At 41.9% G+C, this 23,337-nt stretch overlaps 1 protein-coding gene across 1 annotated transcript in view; it reads left to right on the top strand.

Moving 5' to 3' along the window:
• Positions 1–306: 306 nt before the first annotated feature.
• Positions 307–23,337, top strand: part of LOC126252474 (membrane-bound alkaline phosphatase-like) — a 188,785-nt gene continuing 165,754 nt past the window's right edge. The window contains exons 1-2 of the mRNA XM_049953368.1: positions 307–549; positions 22,834–23,007. Coding sequence (XP_049809325.1) covers positions 307–549; positions 22,834–23,007 — 417 coding nt within the window. The remainder of the gene's footprint in view (positions 550–22,833; positions 23,008–23,337) is intronic.

Consider the following 23,337-nt stretch of genomic DNA (forward strand, 5'->3'; position numbering starts at 1 on the left):
ACTCGGCTAACGGAGTCGGACTGCCTATTGTTACTCAGATGCTATGGAAGCTTTAATTTTCCCCGTGACATTCAAATTATTAACACAATTACAATTTTTTGTACAAAACAAAACCCTTACAAAGTGCGTGACGCAGAAATCTGTTTTATTTGAATATATCAATAGTCACAGCCCTCATAATGCCATCCTTTATGGGCGAAGTAATCTGTTGTTAACGTATTTGTTGCACTATTCTCGCAGATAAACAAGTGTTTACACTAGCAGGTGTTGCCTCCTACGCAATGATTGGTCGTGGAGTGGATGATAATGCAGCGCCCGGTGTTGACAGAGCCGGCGTACTGGCGGTCTCAGGCACGGCGGCAGCTGCAGGCATCACTAGGCCGGCCGCAGCTTCTTGGTTACGCCCGCAACGCCGTGCTGCTGGTGGGCCCCGGGCTTTCGGCCAGTGAGCTGGCGGCGGCGCGCGTGCTGAGCGGCCAGAGGCGGGGCGACGCCGGAGAGGGCGCCGCACTCTGCCTGGACGCGCTGTCCAGCGTCGGGCTCGCCAAGGTCAGTCGCTGTGCATCCAGCACGCACCTGTACGCTTCATAACATTACTCTGCACTGATGATGGCTTCCATGTAAATCGCCAACACAAGATCGCGTCTCCGAATTTCCCACACTTGCTATCAATCTCTTAGCAGTTTATGATGTAGTATGGAGACACGATCTTCTCTACAAACTCAGACAAATAATTTCATGCAGACAAACAGTCAGTCTTATTATACTGGGGAACAAGTTAAGCCATTCAAAGACGCTAAACGGTGGACTACCTCAAGGATCTATTCTCGCCCCACTTTTGTTTAATGTGTATAGTTATATTATGGCTGAAATTAGGTCTCATAAGGTTGTACAAGCGTGGATGGTAAAAATCGTAGAGGGAGACCAAGAGATGAATACACTAAGCAGATTCAGAAGGATGTAGATTGCAGTAAGTACTGGGAGATGAAGAAGCTTGCACAGGATAGAGTAGCATGGAGAGCTGCATCAAACCAGTCTCAGGACTGAAGACAACAACAACATCAACAACAAGGTTGCACATATCAATGACTGCATAATGGCAGTGGGACATCGAATTTGGTAGAAACAACAACCATCTTAACATCTGATGTGGCAACAATGGCAAAATGCATTCGAAGTTGGAGACTGAAACAAGAGTCCATCTGAGATGGAGATGGCTTGCTTTCATTTGTGCAACAGAGCTGCGAATAGAAAGCTCCGTGTCTGTTTTGGTGACAGACTATTTCACCGCAAACAGAACTCAAAATATCTAGGTTTTATATTGGACCAGACACTGTCCTTCAATAACCATTTGGAAAACGGCGTTCCAAGGACAAAAACTAGGACCAATATCCTACATAACCTGTGAGTAGCAAACTGGGGTCCCACTACTGGAAGTCTGCTACACGTCAAAATTTTGGCTACTCTAATCTACTGATGAGTATGGTGCTCCTTTATGGCTCAATAGCGCACGCACACAAACTCTCGAGATGCAGCTGAACAGTGCAATGAGAATCAAAAATTGTACACTAAGATGAACCTACGTCAAATGGCTGTCTATATTGAGCCACATTCCGGCCCCCTCTGACTTCGACGAAAAGCGGTTCTCATCTGTGAGTTTAAACTTGTGCAAGACGACTCGTAACTCTATATCCATCAAGAGGCGGATATCCTAGAAAGAAACCGGCTTTGATAAAGAAAACCCTCCATGAAAACAGCCATGGAACTGCACACGTCTCAGTTCAGCTTAACGGACTCAAGGGAATGAGACGGGACGGAGGCTTGTTCTCCACATTGCCATAACTTTACCTGCATAATAAAGAACCCCCTGGCTTTCACGAATCATGCGGAACATGGACAAAGTGTAACAGAACACATACCAGACATGGCAGGAGCATTGACTATCTTCATAGATGGGGTAAGGCTCAATCTCCAAAATGCGACTGTGGAGCAGTCAGCAAACTGTTCATCACATTGTTACAGAACAAGTGGGCCTATCGTGGAGCATTTGACGGCTTCCTGATGGCAACAAAAGACACAACTGGTTATATTACAAACTTAGATGTCTCTTTACAAATTACAAGTGTTATTCTTTGCATTGTATTTAATATTGTCCTTAAAAGTAATGAAATAAACCCTACGCTTACTAATGACACAGCTACCGAATTCTCACACAGACAACATTGACTGACTTGGTGTTTAGGCATCGTGTGCTGTTAACATTTATTAAAATAGTGTTACGACCACAATATCTTTATTCACATGTCCTCGTCGATATACTTGTAGCGTACAGTCGGCATTATCAGCTGCGGCGTATTTTCAGAGAATTAAGATTCGAAAGAGTCATTTTGTCACGCAATCGTTATCACCATTTGAAACAGGAAATGCACGCACAATAATTAAAATGCCACTATTTTCTATATTTTCTGGCGTTGCAATTTTAATTCCCAAGAGACTGTAATGAAATACGTGGACGTTCATAAAATTTCGCAAAATCGTTTTGCAACCGATCTTGCAAAATTTTAAGAACATCCACCTACTTTGCTGTACTCTCTTGGGCACTAAAATTGCAATGCCAGGAAGTATAGAACGTAGCGATATTTCAGTTATTGTGCGCATACAGAACAATATCTAAAATACATTATTTGAAATGTAGGTGATATGGGCATGTACAGGGTGCTAATTTTAGCACACTACGGAACTCTCCCGGCTGGGAATCGAGCCGAAATGAGCTTGGATGAGGACGCCTTTCCACACTCCTTCAACTCTAAGTCAGTTGATCAGTCGCAGGGACTGGCGACTGCTGACATTCCACTCTCTTGGCAACTCTTTATCAAGTGTATTCACTGCGCGAGACAGTTGGAGAAAGTGTTGGCCATGATAACAGCTGAAAACCCACTGTATTGAGGTACGTCAGGGTAACAAGTAGTCTTTTGTTATCTTATTCAGAATTAGTGGAAAGAATATCTACATTATAGGAAACAGATACAGGCCATAGCTGTGATGTGTGGCGTCCATCTTTCTAGCTATGTGAGCCAGAGCGGACTGCGTTGTGTATACAATGCACCCTACACCACAATCCGGGTTGTGGCCTCATATGATGGTGATACGCGCAAACGAGTCACGTTCGTTCTTCTCGGTGCCTCTACTCAGGGATAGGTCCATAGTAATGCAGTACACAGATACAGAACTCATCTGAGAGGAAGGCATGATACCACTAGCAAGTCCAGTGTTGTCACTGGGTGCGCCACTGATGGCGTGACTCTACCTGATTCCACATTAAGGGAAGTCGCAACGTTGGTCGCTGTGCTGGAGTTTTGTGGTGCTCCAGATGTCATTGGACTGTCCGTATGAGTACTTGTCTTGCTCCAAACAAGGACAAAGCACCTTGCCTGATTCAAGGAGCACGACATGGCTGTTCGAACCTGCACAGCTCACCAAACAATAAGTCGATAGTCGCCAGGGTCGGCGACATCCTGCGAGGTGTTATCTCAGGTGACCTACAGAGAAGGGAAGCACCGCATGTAGTAGTGGAAATTAGTGTAAGGGAAATTACAGCGTCTCATAAACGAACATGTTTCACTGGAATGATGATTAATAGGGATGGCCTAATCAGTCATGAAAATATGGATAACACACCATGCCACAGATATATTAATGACGAGAGTGATCTGTCAGCTATAACAGAATTATGTTTATTATTGTAAACATCAACTAATTAATAAACATTGTCGGACTTCTTGCCTCATCATTTCACGATAAAAGCTCAAGCTTATGGTGATTACCTCCATCGTCTTCAGCAGGAGCAACTGACTGTCAAAACCGCTGCTGTGGTGGCCTTGTACAGGCCATATGCAGCTTTTGACTGGTCGTAATTACGTAATTTTGTCGCAGATGGTGCCTACCTCTGCGTTGTTAGCGACAGTGCTCCTATATTAGTGTAAACACTGCGACGAATAGGAGATCCGAAAATAAATCTTATACCTTGTCTTCTCAGGACTGTGCCTATTTTTATTTGATGTAATGCAGCAGAAAGGAGGAACACAGTCGGTAGCTCATCATGTGAGTGCTCAATATTTTCATGTTTTTCAATCTTGGAGAACGCTGACTTCATGTCATACGCTGCCTTTCTTTCAGAAAATGTACTTCAGATGGTTAATTCAGGAATCCAAGTGGTACTCGGCAGAAGCAGTTTTTGCTCTGTGTACCAATGTATTTAAAACCGTTCTCTGCTGTACTGGACTGTGAAAACCCTAGGCGCTAAAATATAAATCGATGTGCGTCGGCTTTCGCGACAATTCTGGTCGAGAGGTCCATCGAAGTTTCGTTGTACCAGAATATCTAAAACGGTAGGTCTCCTTCTTTCTACCACTTGACAGTGAACTATATGGTTGGGTATACACCGTACGCATTTTCAAAGAAGTGCTTAAGAGCTTCTATGTCTTGTGGACAGATCATAAAACGATAAATCGATGACGCACGAGGGGAGCCATATTTAGTGCACGTTACTCAAAATTTTCCATGTCGGCCGCTTCTGAAGACATCGGAGAACCCCTAGGCGTTCCGTCCTACATTTCATAAAATTTATCGCCGTGTGACGAGTATGTGGTTGTTATACCATGGGGCAACAACTTCATCGTTACAGGACGAAAATGCTCTGCCAATAGTTTTAATGTGTCGTCCAAAGGAACTTTTGTAAATAGTGAGACTACATACAGCTGACTAAAATATCGTTTGGGTCAACTCTAATCTGTTTAATTTTCTTAGTGAAAATCTCTGTGTTTTTGGCGTAGTGTTCGCAGCGGCCAACTAACGGATTCATCAGCTGAGAAAAATATTTGGCTAGCAAAACCAATAGCGCCTGCAATTGACCACAATGGAATCCTTTCTTTGTGGAACTGATGTACACTACTGACCATTAAAATTGCTAAACCAAGTAGAAATGCAGATGATAAATCAGAATTCATTGAACAAATATATTATACTATAACTGACATGTGATTACATTTTCACGCAATTTGGCTGCATAGATCCTGAGAAATCAGTACCCAGAACAACCACCTCTGGCCGTCATAACGGCCTTGATACGCCTGGGTATTGAGTCAAACAGAGCTTGAAAGGCGTGTACAGGCACAGCTGCCCATCCAGCGTCAACGCGATACCACAGTTCATCAATAGTAGTGACTGGCGTATTGTGACGAGCCAGTTGCTCGGCCACCATTCACCAGACGTTTTCAGTTGGTGAGAGATCTGGAGAATGTGCTGGCCAGGGCAGCAGTCGAACATTTTCTGTATCCAGAAAGGCCCGTACAGGACCTACAACATGCGGCCGTGCATTACCCTGCGGAAATGTAGGCTTTCGCAGGAATCGAACGAAGATTAGAGCCACAAGTCGTAACACATCTGAAATGTAACGACCACTGTTCAAAGTGCCGTCAATGCGAACAAGAGGTGACCGAAACGTGTAACCACTGGCACCCCATACCACCACGCCGGGTGATACCCAGTATGGCGATGACGAACACATGCTTCCAATGTGCGTTCACCGCGATGTCGCCAAACACGGATGCGACCATCGTGATGCTGTAAACAGAACCTGGATTCAACGAAAAAAATTACGTTTTGCCATTCGTGCACCCTGGTTCCTCGTCGAGTACACCATCGCAGGCGCTCCTGTCTGTGATGCAGCGTCAAGGGTAACCGCAGTCATGATCTCCGAGCAGATAGTCCATGTTGCTGCAAACGTCATTGAACTGTTCGTACAGATGGTTGTTGTCTTGCAAACGTCCCCACCTGTTGACTCAGGGATCGAGACGTGGCAGCACGATCCTTCACAGTCATGCGGGTAAGATGCCTGTCATCTCCACTGCTAGTGAAACGAGGCCGTTGGGATCCAGCACGGCGTTCCGTATCACCCTCCTGAACCCACCGATTCCATATTCTGCTAACAGTCTTTGGATCTCGACCAACGCGAGCAGCAATGTCGCGATACGTAAACCCCAATCGCGATAGGCTACGTCCGATCTTTATCAAAGTGGGAAACGTGATGGTACGAATTTCTCTTCCTTATACGAGGCATCACAACAATGTTTCACCAGGCAACGCCGGTCAACTGCTGTTTGTGTATGAGAAATCGGTTGGAAACTTTCCTCATGTCAGCACGTTGTAGGTGTCGCCACCGGTGCCAACCTTGTATGAATGCTCTGAAAAGCTAATCATTTCCATATCACAGCATCTTCTTCCTGTCGGTTAAATTTCGCGTCTGTAGCACGTCATCTTCGTGGTGTAGCAATTTTAATGGCCAGTAGTGTAATCCAAACAGCCTTGGATTTCTAGAAGCTTTTGCTCCTAGATTTTTTATATCCACTGGTAACAAGAATTCTTCAGAAGCTCCACCGTTTTTCTGGTGTATGACGGTTTTGGGTCCCGTTTTAGGCATTTGTGCGTGCTATCTTCCAACAATGATGTCACTTTGCTGTGATATTTAGTGGTATTAAGAACAACCGTGGCATTTCCTTTGTTCACCGAAAGTACCACAAGATCTTCATATTTCCACGGTGCATGGCGCCTCACTCTCTCTACTCTATTGATGTCAGATTTGGATGACTTGGCTGGTGCTGAAATGCGACTGATGGTAAGTCTTACCTCGTCGGCGAAATCTTGTGAGAGATACTGTAGATACAGAGATGTGCTACAAGAACTTCAAAAGTGACAGTGGGGTTTAAGCTGTGCATGGAAGCGAGCTCTCGATGGAGGGAAGAGGAAGATTTAGAATCTTTTTCTTTATCTCGGAACAACCTTTTTTTGTTGCAGGTAGGTATCTCCATGAACTACCCGGAGTGAATGGGATGGCCACCTGAGCCTGAGACTCATTCCTGGGCTAACAGTTTTATTACCCTAATCCTTCATTTGTTTTAAGGAAAAAAAGAGACACACTATCTTTCGCCAAGAAAGACTGCATTCATCAAAGGTATTAGCGTATAACATTATGAAATACATTGCAGGACATCTTAAGAGTGAAAATATGGCAGTCCTGAACTCATGGATGTCGTGACACCCCGATCAACGCGAGCAGGAGAACTACGAAACGATGATCCACGCTCTTGAGAGGCCACGGTCCTGCCGCTGTTGGACTCCGAAATGACCTGGTAGACGTTGCTCCTTCTTACTCGAGGCTTTATATAAACCTTTCACAAACGTACAACAATAAATGACAGAGAAATTCACTACACATCCTTACCTTAAGTAAAGAATGTAGATGGCGTTAACTGTTGTATGCAGTTGGACTGAAATTCTAATCTTTTGGATACCCAAACAGGTAGTTCAGTTCACGCTAACTTGACGTTTGTTACACGCCGTTTCCATGACATTACAATTTTAATTTCCCAGAGTATATTTTGATCTTCAAAAAAACGTATGCATTTAGCAGAGAGTACATCCAAGTGTGAATGATACGGGAGTACTGTCTAAGACGCGCGAAATTTATGAAGGCTTTTCCAATGCGATGTACGCAGTTTTTCTTGAGTTTCTCTGTATTATTAGGGTTTATGTTGAAGAATATGGCTTGAGATATTGTGCATTACTTTGGTCGTTAGGGATAAGACGTGACAGTCAGATATTACTGCTAGACTTGGTACCGAGTTGTTCCGAACTGCTAAAAGCCATCACTGATACTTACTTGGGTCTACTGACATTTACGACCTCCTGGCTTATACTGATGGGACGCACCTCCCTTGTATGAGTCAGCTGGTGCAAAAAAGTACTGCAGTGCATTACCATACACGAAAGCTATTTTGCTTATAAATGTTTTAAACTCTTAAAACGCGGAAACGCCGAAAATCACATTTAATATTATCTTTAAAAGGAATAAGTTTATTAAATACTTACCTACTTACTACGTAAGCTATTTCCTTTTGAGGTCCAATCGGACGCGAAACAGAAAGTACAGTCAAAATGAAAAAAATAAAGTTTTATTTGTGATTGCTTTTTTGTTTAGCTTTGCATGCTGGTCCCTATTCTTAACCTCGTTTGTGTACGTCGTGTAACGTACATATAGTTTCTGTGCATATCGTTTTGTGCACTAAACAATGCAAGTTGCTGCCCTTATGTTAACACTATTTGATGAAATGAGTAGCAAACACTTCTGAAATTCTGTAACTGTATGAGTCGCAAATCCATTTGAAATTCTGTAACTGTTTTCTATCAACTAGACAATGCAAGGTGGTGCCCTTATCTAAGCACTCTCTGACGAAAAGCGTCGCAAATCCATCTGAAATTCCCTAACTCTATTCCAGTTACTTGTTACTAAGAATGTTTAGAAAACTGAAAACGGTATACCAAAGAAGACCTCCTATGAAATTCTGTATTGTGCAATGCGGTGAACAGTGCTACTGTGCATGACGTCACAGTACGTGTCTTGCAATAGTGACACACAGATCTAACGGGGTTTAAATTCTGTGTAAAATTACAACGGAAGTCTGAAAGAATAAATGACCAAAATGCTTCTGTTAAAGTGTCGCACAAATTTACGTGCTGAAACTGATCAAGTAAAATTCCGAATACTGAATGTCACACACACCAACATGTAACATTGCACTGTAAGAGTAAGAAATCCTGACACAAGAAACGATATCTGAACTAAAGTTTAACTGAATTGACCCTTAGAATCATTTTGAAATGCAATGCTTGAATGTAAATAATCTTATTGTGTCCTAACAGCGATGTTAAACCCTCTCCGGCAAATCTCGTAACTTACCTTGTGGCAACCGAAACTTGGTACTGATCGAGAGTGGTAAGTAAGAAAATGCAGCGCAGCTGCAAACTAGCTAAAGAAAACATTGCCCAAGTGCAATGCATGGAAGAGCGACTGCGCTAAATTCATCATACTTCATATTTTAGCGACTGTATCCCTCTGAGTGCATTGCAATGACACACAGTTGCAAAAATAAAACTTAAAGTAAGGGGATAGCGAAAGAAACTGAACTTACTCAATGATACAGATGAGACCAGCACTTAAAACATGTGTTGTGGAGCTCGCCTTTATCGATACTCAGTTCTAATGAAATTCGCTCATATGATTCACTTCTTACAAAAATTTCCTATTCGCATAAATCTATTATTTGATCCAAGGATTGATCCTAGGAAATCCGCAGCAGCCAAATATTTTAACTTAGCACAAATAATGGACGACACTGGAGGACGGTGTTAGATAATTGGTGGTTTAACTTTATTACAATGCTAGCGTCTGTTTGAAACATTACATACACTTTTTTCCATATTATTGAAATAGCAAATCACACGAAGTTAATGAAAATATTTGCTCGGACCGAAATGAGTGCAGTGTAGCATATGAACAGTATTCGGTCGAAAAGTACGCCAGGGCGGGAGTGAGTTGTCATAGAACCACAGGTGGCCAGGGTGTTACGCACTGCAAAGCAAAATACGGCCGACAGGCATTGTGAAGCAGAGCCGGCTGGGCACAGTATAGCAACAGTCGATGCTGCAGTACTGTGGCGAAAGAACGGAGGCCCTTCCTAACGTGCCACGAAGAAAGTGTCCAGAGTACGTGCCTTAAGCCCTAAGCGAACAAAGCCTCATGGATATGAGTACTCAGACATTTGTGTACTAAAATATTCTCACCTCAGAATCACTGCCTACACCACGAGCCTGGGAGACCTGGAGCGACATCCTGGATTGTAGTACAGGGTCTGTTGTTTGACCACAGGATAGGGCAGCTTGCTCTGACTCTTCAGAGAGACTCCGCTGGAGTGGAGAGCTGGAGGGAAGTCACAGCTGCATCTGCGATATTGTCATCGCCGTCATAGTCTGAGACGTATGACTGACGCCATTCGCGACCCTGCTCTTTGCGCTGTCAGCAGTGCCGGAATACTGTTTCGCATGAGAGGCAACAGGATGGCTCCACCAAGCTCTTCCTAATATGCTACAACCAATGGGCAGATAAAGAAGTTAATTAAACAAATCCACCGCCGTCCTGACATCTCATTCACCCTCTACAGGTTACAATCCAATAACCATCTAACAATAGCTAAGATGTGTATACTAGATGAGATTATTCACAAGATCGTCAGGCACGCACACAAGGCAAAGAGATTTATAAAAGAACATTTGAAAAGAATGTTACTAAACACAGATAGTACTGTCTTAATGCAGTGTTTGCTTTGTCACGCCATATCTCTTCCACATTTTTTAGATCGGTTCTCTATCTTGTTCTTTAGCAATGACACGGAGAGAGGAAGAAATAAAATTCTCAAATGCTACTTTTCGAATATACAACAAGGTGCAGTTGTTCTCTTGACTGCCTTCCCCACTATTTTTAACCAAAACCAATGAAGCGCGAGACAAGGTATCAGGAATCAAGTTCTGAGAATTAGGGATGTAAACAACACAGAAGTGAAACTCCTTTAAGTACAGAGCCCAACATCTTAAACGATCGTGTGTTTATTTAGATGACATCAAAAACTGAATAGCACATGATCCATGTAAACATTAGTGTGCTTTCCATATAAAAATGAACAAAATTTAGAAAATTCCCATACAATACGTTCCGCTTATGTTGAGACATGACAAGCAAAAGCTGCACTTTTTTTTTGCCGTTTTGAAATAAATGAGTGCCAAGATCAGTCTTTGAATCTGTTGACTAACATATATCACAAGATATATCTGAATACGGTAACGTAGGTGTGGCAAAGTGTGCATATTTTAAACTTTGATATTCCGTTTGAGTTCGTTCATCCAATTTCCATACATCATTTTTCCCATAAGTTCACATAATCTAGAACTCGAAAGAATCTTCAAACTTAGAAAACGATGACAGAAATTTATTAATCTTAAATCTGGGGTACATGACGTTTAGCAGTTGAAACAGGAATCATAATAATGGCTTATAGCTTGTGTGGATCAGGTTCGATACCTCCTGATGAATTATTGTGTCCAACAAACTTAACTCTCGAACTGCAACACTCTGGTTTCACAAGGTTGACTGTAACACCAAAATCTACAAAAATTTGCAATGAACAGTTCAAGATACTACCGTGTTCAAATCAAGCATGTCACCACCATGAGATGTAATATATTATTCCACGTAGTCAGGAAGTATGGTTGTTTAAACCACGAATGAAAGTAACTAAGAAAAATTAAGGCCAAGAAGCAGTGTACAGAACTGGTAACATACTCCAAAGCACGGAAATGCGGTATTACTTTCAACAATCTGAATGTAGCTCAGTTCGTCAAGAACTTGCTCAATTTAACGGAAGATAGCAGCTTTATGCGAAAGAAATTTTTAAAAAGTTCTTCTCAAGTTTGTGGTCTGTCAGTCACAAGCAAGACGATACTATTAATCTGTCTTGAGCCAAGCACAAGTTTGAAAAATCCATCTTTCTTGTTTAGAATATGAAGAAGACTATTATACAAACTAACTGTGGTTTCAGTAATTCCTTGATTCAATATTTTCTGCCTTGACTTATTCTCTGTAGGGTACGGGAATCACTAATGGTGGGACACTAGTTTTGTTATGTTCCTTGGCTCAAAATTTGTAATGAAAATCTTTAAAAGTGCCCTGGTCGATGACTGAAAACAAGAGAATTGAATTTCAAAATGTGGGAACGATCGATCAGCTTCAGAAAAACTATCAGCTCTATCTATTTTCTCCTGTTTCATCCTCTGAATGTCAATAGCAGGTAAGTTCATGACTTAAATCATTACGAAAAAAAATTCGTGTGGAAAATGTAACGTCTGTATCATTGGAAAACATAAACAGTTCACATTTTCTTCCTGTCTAGAAATCCAATCTTAAGACATTCCGACTTACCTTCAGTCTCTAATCCTAGCTCATCATCATTCAAATTCAAAACAGCTTTATGTTGATTCAGAAAGTCTAAACCTAAAATTATCTCCAGAATGAGATTTTCACTCTGCAGCGGAGTGTGAATCTCATTTTGGAAATTCCCCCAGGCTGTTGCTAAGCCATGTCTCCGCAATATCCTTTCTTTCAGAGGTGTTAGTTATGCAAGTTTCGCAGGAGAGCTTCTGTAAAGTTTGGAAGGCAGGAGACGAGGTACTGACAGAAGTAAAGCCGTGAGGACGGGGCATGAGTCGTACTTGGATAGCTCAGGTGGTAGAGCACGTTCACGCAGAAGGCAAAGGTCCCGAGTTCGAGTCTCGGTCCGGCACACAGTTTTAATCTGCCAGAAAGTTTCTAAAACCATCTATGTGGTCAGAGGAGGTATAATCAGAATATTGATAGAAAACGTATAGCCATGACACTCAGAAGTTATGCAGATATGTCGTCTGACATCTACACTCTTTCCTGAAATCGCACCTTCCACTCTTGTCGTCTGTAACAACGCGGTTGAATATTTAGTTACTTTTCCACAGTCAGTTACTTCTTCACATCTGCTAAATGCATCACTAACATCACTAACTACCGACACAGGACTACCTACATTCAAAACTGCAAGATGAATATTATATCCTACAGAAATGATGATAACAGGTTGGACAACAGAATTGTGATTACAATCATCGTATTCTAGTGAAGTGTTTCTAATGTCTTCCAAAAATTAACAACGGCATATTCTTTGTTATCCAGCACATTGTTTGCTCCTAGTACTGCAACTTATTGATGTGTTGAATGTTCGTGTTGTGGATTTCTGTGTGAGTTAGTCAGCCGAGCTTCTGTCACCACAGCTTGTCTCTGTGGACTCACTCTTATCGGTTTGGACTCACATCTTGTCTGTAGTTGCTTCGTTATTCAGGCTAAACACATTTTCTTTTCCATAGTTTATATTGTGAGATGGACAATATTCTCTGTCTCTGCCATGGAACCTACCTCTATTATGAAAATTGTTTCTACCATGTCAATACGTTTGTTGTACGTTTGGCGTCTGTTTCCATGCCCGACGTTATTCCGGTCATCAAAATTTCTTCGCAGGTGTCAAGTGTTTCCGCGTTCGTTCAATGTGAAATGATTTCTTCTGTTATCATTTCGTTTGTAGTTATCGCGACTTTTTCTTGCCAGGCGGTTGTAATTATCTAGCTCTAGTTCCTGCAGTTAACCTTGAAATATTTCCACATCATCTTTGCATCTGTCTGTAAGTATAGTGTGTCTTCATTATACTGGTATTTTTGTCAAGAATGTATGAGTTCAGGATTTGACAATTTTGGGTTATTTCACGCCACGTCTTCAAATTACTTTCGAGACTTGAAAATTCTGATTCATCGATGTTTTTGAGCATAGTGATACCGTATTTTAAGCGATCTTGCGCAACCTGTGACCAATGTGCAGACAGCAATGCGTGGTAAAATTATTCATAATTTGACATTCTTTCGCTATGGAACGCATCCTTATAGCTGATTTATTTTCTAGGTACCCGCACATGAATTCTGATTCGCGATTAAATGGGCAATTAAGTGGTAACGAAAATTCAGGTAGGTACAGCCAAGCCTGGGGGTGAATTTAATTTCCAAAATTTCGGAACACTAATAATCAAAATTGTCACTCTTCTGTGTACTCGAATGTTCTTTATTGCACCATATCAACTGTCCACAATTTTGTCTGCGAAAGTAAGCTTGCTCACAAGAATATTCATCTAAACCCCATAAGTTTTCATGCTCACCTAAATTATCTGAATGACAATGGCCAAAATCACCAGCGTCACCACCTCGATTAAGTTTTCTTTCGATTTGTGTGACGTGATCATCTATTGCATTTACTTCCAATTGCCGTTGTTGGTGGATTTTCATTTTACCATCTGAAATTTGTTTCAAAGTTTCGCATTATTCCGCATTATCCCGAAAAATGAACAAGTAAAGTATCATCAGAAGCTCTATCTGCATTTGTCGGCAAATTTGTTACTTTTGCAGTAAGTTCATCAACTTTCTCAGGAGTAGTATGTAGCTGTTCTTTCTCTGTTTCCGAGTGAGGTGTCAATGCATCATTTTTTTCACCTATTTCGTGAATAATGGGACTGACTTGGTCATTCTTTCCTTTTACTTGAGTAATCGCATTTCTGGGCAGAACACAGTTTATCTCGGCCAACAACTGTTTTTTGTCCTGAAGCAGATTTGTTATAACATTTGAAATAATCCAATCTAACTTTGTATCTCTTACTAAACGTGTTTTGTTCTGTTGGCTCTGTTCTGTCTCAGTTTTACGAAGCTTAGTCTCAATAATATTTATAATTGCCTGGACGTGATGACTAATTTCTTGCTTAATTTTAACCGATAACGTCTGTAGCTGTGATTTTATCGCTTCGTGTGTCCTTTTATTTTCTTCCTTAATATGTGAGTTAATCCTTTCCTTTTCCTTTCCTTCTCTGCCTGTGACCTAATATTTTCTTCCTATCCCTTTCTGCGAACATTTTTGTTCATATCCTTCCTCATCGTTACCAACTACTCAACAATATTGACGTTAGCAGATTCCACAGCAATGACAACAGAATGTGCCGCGGGTACAATTCACGCAAAAGATGCTGACACAAAACCGGAATATACCGTTGTTGCCTGACGTTGTTGCGAAATGACGTTAAGCTGAAGTGTCTCATCTCCCACTGATTCTTCCTCAAAGCCTAAATTCGTACTGGCAATCACTTGTCCTGTACTTTGATTAGATAGTCAATTAGTTTGAGCTTGTATGTCTGTAATGTTAAATTTTATTAAATATAATTAGAAAACTTAAAACTCTATACTAAGGTATTTTTTTATTGTGCAGCGCAGTGAACAGTGTTACAATGCGTGACGTCACAGTACGTATCTTACAATACTGACACGCAGATCTAACAGAGTTAAAATTCTACATAAAATTACAAACTGAACTTTGAAGAATAAATGCCCAAAATGCTCATGCTAAAATGCCCTGCAAATTTACTAGACGAAACTGATCAAATAAAATTCCGAACATTGAATGACACAAACGAACATGTAACACTGCACTGTAACATTAAGAATATCTGACAAAATAAATGAGATCTGAACCTTAGGTAAACTAAACTGACTCTCATGGTAATTTTGAAAGACAGTGCTTGAAATTAAATCATCTTATTGTATTCTAACAGTGATGTTGAACTGGCTCTAACAAACTCTCGTAACTTCTTCAACTTCAGTAGTCTTGTCTACCTCAATTGCGTGTAATATTACGGTATATTGATAATTTTTAGTTTTTGGACAGTCTGACTACAAGTGAATGAAACACAATTTTCGTGCCACAAGCGTTTCGCCTTTATTCTCTGCAAGGCATCTTCAGTGGCGTGGAATATGTTGGCGCATATTTTCACTATTTAGTTCAGATTTTAGGGCAATGTACCTGTACGTTATAAACAGTTCTGGTAGCTGGTTTTTGCTATGATGTAGTAATAGTTCAAATTCTACTTAAAGGTTGCATGGACGATTTTCTACATATTATGTTTCTGTTGCATTTTTGGTGCCGTTCCTCTTCTTATAATTACCATTTGGGGTTATTTCTACATTTCTCAGCACTAGAAACTCTACACTTGTTTTGATGCAGTGTTTACCAACTTTCGAGAGTAACTTTTGAAGTATCTGTGAACTGTTTGTGTACGGATGTATGTGTATGTGTTTTGGTGTGAAATAATATTTATTTTGGTGTGCTTTCGTCTTCTGCTTGTGTGAGAGGGACGATTTTTATTTTGTCACTTCTTTTGTTAACTGTGGCAGAGAGCCTGTACTGATGTATGTTAGCTCATTTATCACATGTTTGTTTCAGCGAAGGCTTTCTGAATGTGTAAGTTTTCTTGCATTTGTGTGAGGTATTAGTCATGGTTGTTTATTCTCATTATTCTCATTTCTTTTTCCATGGTTGTAGTACGGTGGTTATGGTGTTTTAAATGTTCCGCAAATGTGGAATGGTTTGTTCTGTCTTTCCAAAACTTGATATGTTCTGTGCACCATGTTTTAAAAATCCTGTTGTCATGCCTATGTATACTGTATCACAGCTTTGACATTAACGTTTATATATTCCTGATCCCTGGAATTTATCCCTCTTGGTACTTGGTTGGCTTGGTTATGATTGGAGGGTTTGCCCAGTCTTAAATGCTTTGTGGAAGCCCGGTTTCTTACTATGTTGGCAACCCTGTGTGTTAATTTATGTGTGCAGGTCGTAGTGTACCATCAGGTTCTTTTATGTGTGATGTTGTCGTTGTGTGTTCGTTGAGTGTGTTTGTGAGTTTGCAGCTTGTGAGTTGTCTTGTATTCTGAAAGTTTTGTGTTTGTTTTGTATTTATGTTTTTATCATCTGATGGAGCCTGTGTGCTACATGTGTTTTATACCCATTGTGCCTAGCTATTTGTATGTTTGTACTCATTTCTTTTTCATAGTTTCTCTTGTTGAGTGGGATCCTGTTTAATCTATGTAACATATGTCTTAGTGCTGCATATTGGTACACATATGTGGATGACATTATTTGACTGGTAGATGATCCAAATGAAAAAAAAAAGATGAACTCCACTCGGAAATCAACAAAGAACATGAAATTCACACTTGAAAAATAGAAAGAAAATCAATTAATTTTTCATGACAACAATAAAAGAAGAAAAAGGCAAACATACATTTAACACCTTCAGAAAACCAACAGCTACAGACACACTAATGCATTCCGCATTTAATGATACCCACAACCAGGAGCTTGCATCACTAACACAGCACTCTTGAAAGCTGGCAACGACATTCAATCTTTGGCAAGAACATCCGACAGTCGGCACCAAAAAAACGCTGCATCAACAGATCCTAGTGCTGTGAAATGTGGAAAACCCCCAAATGGCAATTACAAGAAGAGAAAAGGCACCAAAAAAGGAACAGAAACACTATATGTAGAAAATCACCCACGCAACTTTTAAGTAGAATTTAAAATATTACTAAATCATAGTAAAAACCAGGCTCCAGATCTGTTTATAACCTATAGGTACACTGCCCAAAAATGTGAATAAATAGTGAAAATATGTGTATATTCCACGCCACTGAAGATGCCTTGCAGAGAATAAAGACGAAACGCGTATGGCATGAAAATTGTGTTTCATTCAGTTGTAGTCAGACTGTCCGGAAAGTAAAAATTATCAATATGCCGTAATAACTCTCGTAACTTACCCATGGCAACGGAAAATTGGTACTGCTCGAAATTGTTTAATGTTAAAGTGCAGCGCAGTAGCAAACAAGCCAAAGAAAACGTAGCCGAAGTGCAATGCAAGGCAACGCAACTATGCTACATACGTCATACTTTAAATTTGAGCAAATGTGTTCCGCTAAATGGAATGGGGTGAGACACCATTACAAAAACAAAATTGTTTAAGGGGACAGTGAAAGAATACAAACTTACCGAATGACATAGAAGAGACTAGAATTTAAAAACTGTATTATGGAGCTCGTTTTTATCCAAAGTCTACTCTTACAAAATTTACTTCTTTCATTCACTTCTTATAAAACAATGATAAACTTTTGATATACTATATACTATGAACTACTTATAAAAATACTAGTTTTCCATGTACTGCTTTAATGATATGCCAAAGGAGTGGTGAAGCTATAAATCTGAAGCCAAGCCCTTTTAGCAGATAATTTTGTATAATCTCGTCTCGACAATCTAACTAACCGACTCAAATCAGAAATCAAAGTAATCTGGAAATTTGGCTTTCAGAAACTCTTTACAAATTACGTGCGATTAAGCCATGTAGAGACAACGTTACCTGAATATCTTCACATTTCTAAAATTAGTCTCTACAAAACCTTCTTTCCTAAAATCAACGACGTCTACATTTGCATCTTTGTATGCTACTAGTCATTCGCAGACAACTCAGCACCGTGACCAATCCGCATTCTTCCACTAAATGCTCTCAAATCCTACAGAGCGAAAACCAATGCTACTGACAACCAAAGACCACATTGCTTGTACTCAGAACCTCTGTGGCGTTACATATCGACTCTTAATGACTTCTTTCTGAAAAAGAATCCATTGCACAAATATTATGTGTGACTCACCGAATAAAAGGAGAACTGACATCACTCTCATCGAATACCAAAAATAATATACAAACCTTACAAATTTGCGACATTTAGCTACACCACCAAGTTACTCCTCAACATAGTCGCCACTCCGACTTAGCTATTTATCGTAGCGTGATGTCAACTTTCCAGTACCCACTCCGTAGAAGGGAGCCGTCTGTGTTTTACGCCAGTTCTCTTCGCTGGTCTGCTGCTCATTGTCTGTGCCAAAACGCTGCCACAAAGCGTGCGAGAGAGCAAAAAGATGAAAATCAGAAAGAGGCAAGTCCGAGCTGTATGGTAGGTCGTTAGATACCACCCGTCGAAAACGCAGCAGAAGCGTATTCGTTGCAGCTGCACTATGGGGCCGAGCATTGTATGAAGTACAGTGCCAGTTGACAATTTTCCACTTCGCTTGTTCTCGACTGCCCTTCATAAACGATTTTCTCGAATCGTCTCATCCACTCGCTGAACGTGATCATCGGTTCGTCCTCGCTATCTTCCCCGACCACCTGCATCATGAATGTCCTGCTTCGAACTTCCTGCAACATTGCCACACTTCATTCTCAATCATGACAGTTACGTTACGAAAGCAGCATGGAAATCAGGTGCAGCCCTTCAGCATGAAGAAACAGCATAAAAGCATGCACTTCACACTTGGTGGGAGACTATTTTTCTAGGCATCTTTATATGCTGACAGTGCACTCAGAATTGAAGAATGCGATGTGACGTAGTCGACAGGCATACAAGAGAGACTGTGGAATTGATTCTGCAAAGGTTCATCGAATTTTCTCTTTGGTTTTAATTTCACGATCGATTGGAACTAGACAAAAAATAATACTCGTATTACAAACATATTCTTGACTGCAGTGTCTGTAGTAATGCGCTACTACCACATGATTAATGCTTAAAAGAAATGTTGCTCCACATTCATGACTTCAAAGTCCAGTATTAGTTATTCCGGAAACCTCATTCTCAGTACTCTGTTCATCGCAGGAAATCGCTACGTGTGTAAAGGAGACGAAAGTACACTTGCATTCTCGATGGAGTCCACTATGGTGTACTGCGTCCCCAATCATGAACGAGGCATATACCGAGAAGCAGTAGATAGCATCTGAAGTCCCAGGAGCATGTCTATCCATTCTTGAATCCGCATTACAAAGATGGACTAAAACGCAAACGAATACATACGAGGACGCTTTCTGTTTGCTTGTCTACTGTAATTCTATTCTGAGACGTGTCGAAGCAATGTCTACATCTACATCCATACTGCGCAAGCCACCCGACAGTGCATGGCGGAGGGTACCTTGAGTACCTCTATTGGTTCTACCTTCTATTCCAGTCTCGTATTGTTCGTGGAAAGAAAGATTGTCGGTATGCCTCCGTGTGGGCTCTAATCTCTCTGATTTTATCCTCATGGTCTCTTCGCAAGGTATACGTAGGAGGGAGCAATATACTGCTTGACTCCTCGGTGAAGGTATGTTCTCGAAACTTCAACAAAAGCCCGTACCGAGCTACTGAGCGTCTCTCCTGCAAAGTCGTCCACTAGAGTCTATCTATCATCTCTGAAACGCTTTCACGATTACTAAATGATCCTGTAACGAAGCGCGCTGCTCTCCGTTGGATCTTCTCTATCCCTTCTATCAACCCTATCTGGTACGGACCCACACTGCTGAGCAATATTCTAGCAGTGGGCGAACAAGTGTACTGTAACCTACTTCCTTTGTTTTCGGATTGCATTTCCTTGGGATTCTTCCAATGAATCTCAGTGTGGCATCTGCTTCACCGAGGATCAACTTTATATGATCATTCCATTTTAAATCACTTCTAATGCCTACTCCGAGAGAATTTATGAATTAACTGCTTCCAGTTACTGACCTGCTATATTGTAGCTAAATGATAAAGCATCTTTCTTTCTATGTATTCGCAGCACATTACACATGTCTACATTGAGATTCAATTGTCATTCCCTGCACCATGCGTCAATTCGTTGCAGATCCTCCCGCATTTCAGTACAATTTTCCATTGTTACAACCAACAGTAGTCTGCAAGTATGAAATAAGTCCATCGGCTCTGATACCTTCATTCCATAGTTGATGTTGGTGGAGCCGTTCACTATGCCTAGCACTCATTGCATCGTAGTTTTCCGGAAAAAAGTGTGAACGCGACTGTAGAAAGAGCATTTTTAGTGATATGTTGCATCCTAGGCGATGGCCCTTGCCCAACAAGTTGTTCAGCGGTGGCTCAGCATAATTTGCAGCTCTTCCGTTACACGAATAACCAAGCACAATACTTCTAAAGACTAAACGAGCTAGTTTTTCATTCTGCAGAAGGATTATATCTGTTTTGGTTGGCAAGAGAGCCAACACCGTGTTACCAGAGGAGGCCGAAGGGCACGCATTTTAGCTCACGCAGGCTGGCGTGAGGTCTGGAACAGGACAAGGAAATTAGAATTTAGAAAAAACGGACGTAGCTGGTGGAATACTTAACTTTAATCCATTACTGGTGAACGTCGCTCTTGACAGTACATTATTCACAGTATCAATAGTAACTGGTAATGGCGCCTTGCTAGGTCGTAGCAAATGACGTAGCTGAAGGCTATGCTAACTATCGTCTCGGCAAATGAGAGCGTATTTGGTCGGTGAACCATCGCTAGCAAAGCCGGTTGTACAACTGGGGCGAGTGCTAGGAAGTCTCTCTAGACCTGCCGTGTGGCGGCGCTCGGTCTGCAATCACTGATAGTGGCGACACGCGGGTCCGACGTATACTAACGGACCGCGGCCGGTTTAAAGGCTACCACCTAGCAAGTGTGGTGTCTGGCGGTAACACCACATTCCTCCTCCGCAAATCGGCGTACTGTTGTGGCATAAGGCTTCCGCCCGCCGTGGGGAGGACCCCATGTTGACGTATGCGACGAGGTGTGAGCCTAACAACAGGCGAGGCTGTGCCACCCGCACCCTGCCATTCGGACCGCGGGGAGCTAGGAAACGCCTGAAAACCTGCTCCAGGGTGCACGCCAACATGCGGTGCATGCGCCCGCAGAGAGACAGGAGGGGCCGAAGGGTCGACCTCCATCGGGCCGGGGCACCCGACGGGCGAAGACGACATATGGTCCGGAGCGGGCAAGAGTTCCATGTCGGAGGACAACTGGTCCCGGGAAGCGATCGGCGGCGCGTGACCCAGGGAGGCGCCCGGCGGCTGCTGCGAAGCGTCCACTGCGGGCGTCGCCGGCGGGAGAACAGGCGGCGGAGGCGGTGGCGGCGGCGGCGCGTTGCCATGGAGCCAACTGCATGTTGGTAGGTGGATTTGCAGGCAGAATTGCTGGACTCTGTCCCTTCTTGGTGGCGATGATGGATACCAATTCCAGGATCGTTCCAGCTATTTATCCATCCATCCGAGGCATTGGAAAGTGGCAGAAAAAGCCTCTATCGGAACGAGCACAATATACAACTTTTACATGGCAGTAAACAGTTTGGTAGCTCGTCCCAGACTGACTCTTGGTTCCACCTTTTCTACCTAGGCCAACCACAATTTGCGCGCTACACCCTTTCCGTTCCCGAGGGGAACCGTTATACCCTTTATATACAAACTAACTAAGAACCCTAAGTGAAGGTCAGCAGTTTACATACCAGAAACTAAACACATCAAACAAAACATATTATTTGCACATATAGGTAGTTCTAAACAAAATTATTTAAATAAATTTCAAATATATACAGTAAGTTTTTCTCCCTCCAATTGAGACATACAATTTATATGACAGATATACTACATTGCAGAGAATCAAACCATGACATCAAAGTTTTTACAAAGAAAGGAGTATACAGTTTTGTGTTATTAATTCAATCTAACAACATTTACAGAAGCTCAACGACGTAACATTAAATAAAACAAAAGGCAAAATAAATCAGTAGAGCACTAGAGTTATGGTGTTACGAGGTTGGTATATATTGCCTTGATGTGGATTGCATGGCCCACAGGAAATTAATGCATACAACTCCCATTATGTAGCGTGGCAACGCAGCTTTTAAACTAAGCTTTAATTTGTCTATTGACAGCCCCAAGTTCTCTGGTCCCTGCACCACCTTCAAAGCTGTCACAACACGAATTTATATCATTCCTCTTTTTAAAATATCGAATGAGATCTTACTACTGCGCCTTGCACATTGACATATTAGCATGTAGTTGTAGAATATTCGTACTTTCAGCCTAAAACCTCAGTTTTGTCTTTTGTTAGGTCTAGGTCACTCAGATCATTTACATTGTGGATCACTTATGATTCAGCGGCGAAATTATGATCCTGTGCTGTTGAAACAAAGGTTTCTAGATGCAATTTTTACTTTGATTTTTCTTCACCGACATCTGCCTCCAGATTATCCCTTGCTAGACAGCACTGGGCAGATAGCTGACCCGATATCGCGGTATCCACGTTCAACTTCTTCTTCCTCGATAGATGTTAGTGAATAGTGGGTACCACCCTGAAATAGCAGTAATATAAATATCTTACTATGTATGTTCCCTCCAAATCCTAGGGATGGCTCATTCAACGTTCAGTTTACCGATAATTATAAATTTTCAAAGCAGGAATAGTAGCAAACATGAGGCGCCGACGGTTTGCCATTGTTTTGATGAGAAATTGTTTGATCAAGATAAACCGTGGACTGTTGATTTTACGTCTGTATTTGGTATTACTCTAGATCGACCCCATACTTCAGAGATGTCAAGCATACATAACACCAAACAGTTACGGTACAGAATTTAGTGCTGCACCTGTGTGTCCTGTTGCAGACGTACTGCGTGGACTCCCAGGTGGCGGACAGCGCGTGCAGCACCACCGCGCTGCTGTGTGGGGTGAAGGGCCGCGCCGGCACGCTGGGCATGGCGCCGTCTGTGCGCCGCGGCGACTGCAGGGCGCAGGGCAACGCCACGCTGCACCTCTCCTCCCTGCTGCGGTGGGCGCAGGTAACACGCCATGCGTCTCTGACGCCTCGCCGCTTTCTACATCTACATCTACATCCATACTCCGCTGGCCACCTGACGGTGTGTGGCAGAGGGTACCTTGAGTACCTCTATCGGTTCTCCCTTCTATTCCAGTCTCGTATTGTTCGTGGAAAGAAAGATTGTCGGTATGCTTCTGTGTGGGCTCTAATCTCTCTGATTTTATCCTCATGGTCTCTTCGCGAGATATACGTAAGAGGGAGCAATATACTGCTTGAATCTTCGGTGAAGGTATGTTCTCGAAACTTCAACAAAAGCCCGTACCGAACTACTGACCGTCTCTGCTGCAGAGTC

This window comes from Schistocerca nitens, chromosome 4, assembly GCF_023898315.1.
Source record: "Schistocerca nitens isolate TAMUIC-IGC-003100 chromosome 4, iqSchNite1.1, whole genome shotgun sequence".
NCBI lineage: Eukaryota > Metazoa > Arthropoda > Insecta > Orthoptera > Acrididae > Schistocerca > Schistocerca nitens.